Raw genomic sequence first — 5,000 nt, forward strand, 5'->3', positions numbered from 1 at the left:
TTGATACAGGTTTTATAACTCTTATACTCTTATTATTTTCTATATTTATTTTTATCATAGACAGTTTTACTTTTACTCTCCACTTGCTCATAAGCCTAAAATAAATTTTTCTTTCCTTTTTTTAAAAATCTATCGCCTTTCTTCCCCATTTGCAAATGCATGATCATAACATTCAATTTAGAATACGCGAGACAAGTATTCTAAACATTAAAACCATATCACATCTACGACCTTAAGACAAATTCCCTGTCAAACCAAATGTATTTAAATATTTCATCGTTGTTTACCATCAACGTGAAGAAGGATCACCAAAAGTCTCATGAACCTCATTCACAAGTTTAAATGATTTATTCCAAAGACTGAAACTCATTCACTAGCTTAAATAATTTACTCCACAGGCTGAAACTCATTTACAAGCTTAAATAATTTATTCAAAAAGCTGAAACTCATTCACAAGCTTAAATAATTTATTCCAAAGACTGAAACTCATTCACAAGCTCAAATAATTTATTCCAAAGACTGAGACTCATTCACAAGCTTATATAATTTATCAAAAAAGCCGAAACTCATTCACACGCTTAAATTATTTATTTCAAAGACTGAAATTCATTCACAAGCTTAAATAATTTATTCAAAAGACTGGAACATTGACAAGCTTAAATAGTTTATGCCAAAGACTGAAACTCATTCACAACCTTAAATCATTTATTGCAAAAACTGCTTATCATTCATAAGCTTAAGTCATTTATTCTAAAGACTGAAACTCATTCACAAGCTTAAATCATTTACTCCAAAGACTGAAACACATTCACAAGCTTAAATAATTTATTCCAAATACTGAAACACATTCACAAGCTTAAATAATTTATTCAGAAGACTTCTAATCACCTTCCTCCCACAATGTGGAGAAATACCAAAATGATCGGCGAAACTCTGTATTACTTCAGCCTGTAAAACAAACAATCCGACGTCAATCCCAAACTTTGTTTACAGAGAGCGAGCGATACAAAGTGGAACAGTGGGTGACGAGGGACGGAATTCGACACATCCTGTCCATCAGAGAGGCCCAGGACGAGGACTTCGGCTCCTACAACTTTTCGGCTCATAACGATTACGGCTCCGATTTCTTCGAAATGGTTCTTCGTCAGACAAGTAAGACCTTCGTTTACTGAGTCGTCTCTGTTTACACTTGTGGGAATGTCTAGATTTTGAAGTTTTGCTTACACTTGTTGGAATGTCTTGATTTTGAAGTTTTCTTTACACTTGTTGGAATGTCTTGATTTTGAAGTTTTCTTTACACTTGTTGGAATGTCTTGATTTTGAAGTTTTCTTTACACTTGTTGGAATGTCTTGCTTTTGAAGTTTTCTTTACACTTGTTGGAATGCCTTGCTTTTGAAGTTCTATTTACACTTGCGGAATGTCTTGATTTTGAAGTTTTGTTTACACTTGTTGGAATGTCTTGCTTTTGAAGTTTTGTTTACACTTGTTGGAATGTCTTGCTTTTGAAGTTTTGTTTACACTTGTTTTAATGTCTTGATTTTGAAGTTTTGTTAACACTTGTTGGAATGTCTTGCTTCTGAAGTTTTGTTAACACTTGTTTTAATGTCTTGCTTCTGAAGTTTTGTTAACACTTGTTGGAATTGTTTCTTGCTGAAAGTGGTTTATTTGTTTTAATTGATCGTACTTCTAAGTTTGTTTCCTGGATTTGAATTTCCTGAGTTTATTGTTTTATGTTGATTTGTTACTTAACTTTCCTGTCTGAATTACTGAGTCTTATTGACTTATGTAGTTTTGTTACTTGACATTTTATGACAACTATTTTATTTGTTGACCTATTCATTGGAAATGTTTCTATTGTTTTTATATATTAATTTTTTATATACTTTGTCAGTTTAATCATATTTTTTCATTGTATATGTTTCTTAATACGTCATAACTATTTTATTTACTGACCTATTTATTAAAAATATTCTTATTATTTTCATATATTAATTTTTTTACATGTTTTGTCAGTTTAATCATGATTTTTGTTTATTGCAAATGTTTCTTAACACGACATATCTATTTTATTTACTGACCTATTTATTGAAACCATTTCTGTTATTTTTAAATATCAAGTTTTTTTTATATACTTTTGTCAGTTTGATCTTATTTTATTCATTGTAAACGTTTATTAATACGACTGACAGCAGTAATCACCACCAATATTTATAATATACTGAAGGGAAAGGACCGGAAATGTTCGCAATTATTTACGCTCACTCCTGACGGCATAAACAGCCTTCCAGCACAAGGAAGAAATAGTGAAATATTAATCATGAACTGGGAAAGACATCTGACCTGACCCGACCTAACCTAACATAACCCAAAGTGCATCCTAGTCTGGATATGTGAGGCGAAATAGGCGTTCTTATGAAGTAACATTAGATTAATAAAAAATGGAAAAACATATATAATCTACCATAATTTTCTATAAAATTTTAAAGTTTTCTTTCCTGTTTCATAGCGTATATGTATGTATAAAATCATAAGAAAGTTATACATACACACACACACACACACACACACACACACACACACACACACATATATATATATATATATATATATATATATATATAAAGACAAAATCCACGAAGGAAAGAGAAAGTCTGCTAAGTAAAGGACTAGTGTAAGTCGAAAGGCCTTGCAGCATTCCATTGTTTCTCTTTCCTTCGTGGATTTTGTCTTTATTTATTTATTCATCATGTCCCATATTTTCGTGATTCAATATATATATATATATATATATATATATATATATATATATATGTATGTATATATGTGTATGTGTATATAAATATATATATATATATATATATATATATATATATATATATATATATATATATATATATATATATATATATATATATATATAAAGGAAGATAATAGGGTTAGAAGAATGAGAAATATAAACTTTAAAGAATATATATATAATATATAAGGAATAACAGGGGGAATGAGAAAGCAGCTTAAAGAAATGAATGGAGATGCCTTGCAGAAAAATCACCAAGGCTTAAGACTACCTGAGCAAGCAATGAAAATATTAGAAAAGATGCTGGAAGATCGAATGGCCAAGAAAAATTGTAAATATTAATAATTAGCAGTTTGGTTTCACGGCAGAGAAACCAAAGACAGAAACAGTCTTTAAGGAAGAAACTACATGAAAGATTATACTACATACGTTCGGATCTTCAAAAGGAGTTGACAGTACCGAGACAAAAAATTAACTGGGTCATTACTCAGTGGTCAGGACTATAACGTATACATGAAGTAGGAGATTTTCGAAGCTCCAAATTCATTACAAGAATACATGGTGAACAGACGAAGTCTTGTGAACCCTATTGTGGTAGGTGGGAAGGTCTTAGAAAGACAAAGTATGTCTGTTACCCTTCGGATAGATAGATAGATAGAAAATACAATTTACGCCGAAGGCCAAGCGCTTGGACCTATGCGGTCATTCAGCGCTGAAAAGAAAATTGACAGACAGAGGTTTAAAAGCTGTAACGGAAGGAAAACCTCGCTGTTGCACTATGAAAGAATTGTTAGAAGAGGGTGGAATGTAAGATGGAAGAAAGAATATGAATGGAAGTACAGTAAAATGCAATAAAAGGGGCTGCAGCTAGGTGGAAGGGACTAGTGGAGAGATGTGGAATCAATCTGGTGAAAAATAATAAAGACAGAGATGGTTTGGAAATGTGATGAGAAAGGAAGTACCATGACGGAGACCCCATGAGAGAGCCAAGGAAGTCGTGGAGGAGAGGGGAACAGATGAAGACCTAGAGCTGACGGGAGGTCAGAAAGAAAAGAGGTCACGACAGAGAAGAGTAGAGAGGAAACCTGATGTAGAAAGGTTAATGTTGGTGATTGCAAGCTGTACATATCACATTAACTTCGAATATCACTGTACCTTGAGAATAATTTGAGTGACTCTATCCAGACCAGAATCTGAACTTAGAGTAAGTTTTTTTGGGGTACTAAGGGTGACAATAGGCCTATCTACATGGGTAGCCTAGGTCCGAACTCAGTTTTACGGTAGGCGAACATACACATAATTAATTTGAGTGTACTTATTTCCAAGGTAAAGTAAATTCATAATTAACAAGTTATTACTGGTTCTGTTTGGAATTAGAAATTTATATATAAAATCTATCATCATTTTGTGATAAAACTATAGATGTGTGTGTGTGTATATATATATATATATATATATATATATATATATATATATATATATATATATACATACAAAACATACAAACATACTTTCTTTCCCTCTACTTATTTACATTTCCTTATTTATTTCAGCAATTTGACATTTATTCATTCGCATTTCCTTTCATTTTCATCCTTGCTCGGTTATTTCCCCCATTTATTCCACTGACATTCACTAAGCGCATGCGCATGCGTGCGGAACGGCTGGCGCTCTGACGTGTCATTTTTTTTTCACGTCGTCTTTTGTTTTCAGGAAAACTTCCCTTCGTCATCATGGTCGGCGGCGTGACTGGAGGCATCGTCTTCGTGGTCGTCGTACTGACGGTCGTCGTTATCTGTGCAAGGAAATCGGCTACGTCCCAGAAAGGTAATTTGAAACACTTTTCTAGGATCGAAAAGTAGTCATCGTTTTCTAGGTTCGAAAAAGTAGTCGTCGTTTTCTAGGTTCTAAAAGTAGTCGTCGTTTTCTAGGTTCGAAAAAGTAGTCGTCGTTTTCTAGGTTCGAAAAGTAGTCGTCGTTTTCTAGGTTCGAAAAGTAGTCGTCGTTTTCTAGGTTCTAAAAGTAGTCGTCGTTTTCTAGGCTGGAAAAGTAGACGTTGTTTTCTTAGTTCAAAAAGTAGCCGTCGTTTTCTATGTTCGAAAAGAAGTCGTCGCCTCTTTCAGCTGTTTGTTTCATATGTACTGATCAAGGACGTTCCCTCTGTTCAAAAGCAACATCGAAAAGGTTAATTGGCTTACGATT

At 33.1% G+C, this 5,000-nt stretch overlaps 1 protein-coding gene across 1 annotated transcript in view; it reads left to right on the plus strand.

Moving 5' to 3' along the window:
* LOC136836459 (irregular chiasm C-roughest protein-like) overlaps positions 1-5,000 on the plus strand; it is a 91,159-nt gene that overhangs the window by 78,101 nt on the left and 8,058 nt on the right. Inside the window, exons 9-10 of the mRNA XM_067100726.1 lie at positions 994-1,152; positions 4,512-4,625. Of these exons, the coding sequence (XP_066956827.1) occupies positions 994-1,152; positions 4,512-4,625 (273 nt within the window). The remainder of the gene's footprint in view (positions 1-993; positions 1,153-4,511; positions 4,626-5,000) is intronic.

The sequence above is a fragment of the Macrobrachium rosenbergii genome, chromosome 56 (genome assembly GCF_040412425.1).
Source record: "Macrobrachium rosenbergii isolate ZJJX-2024 chromosome 56, ASM4041242v1, whole genome shotgun sequence".
In the NCBI taxonomy this organism is placed as follows: domain Eukaryota; kingdom Metazoa; phylum Arthropoda; class Malacostraca; order Decapoda; family Palaemonidae; genus Macrobrachium; species Macrobrachium rosenbergii.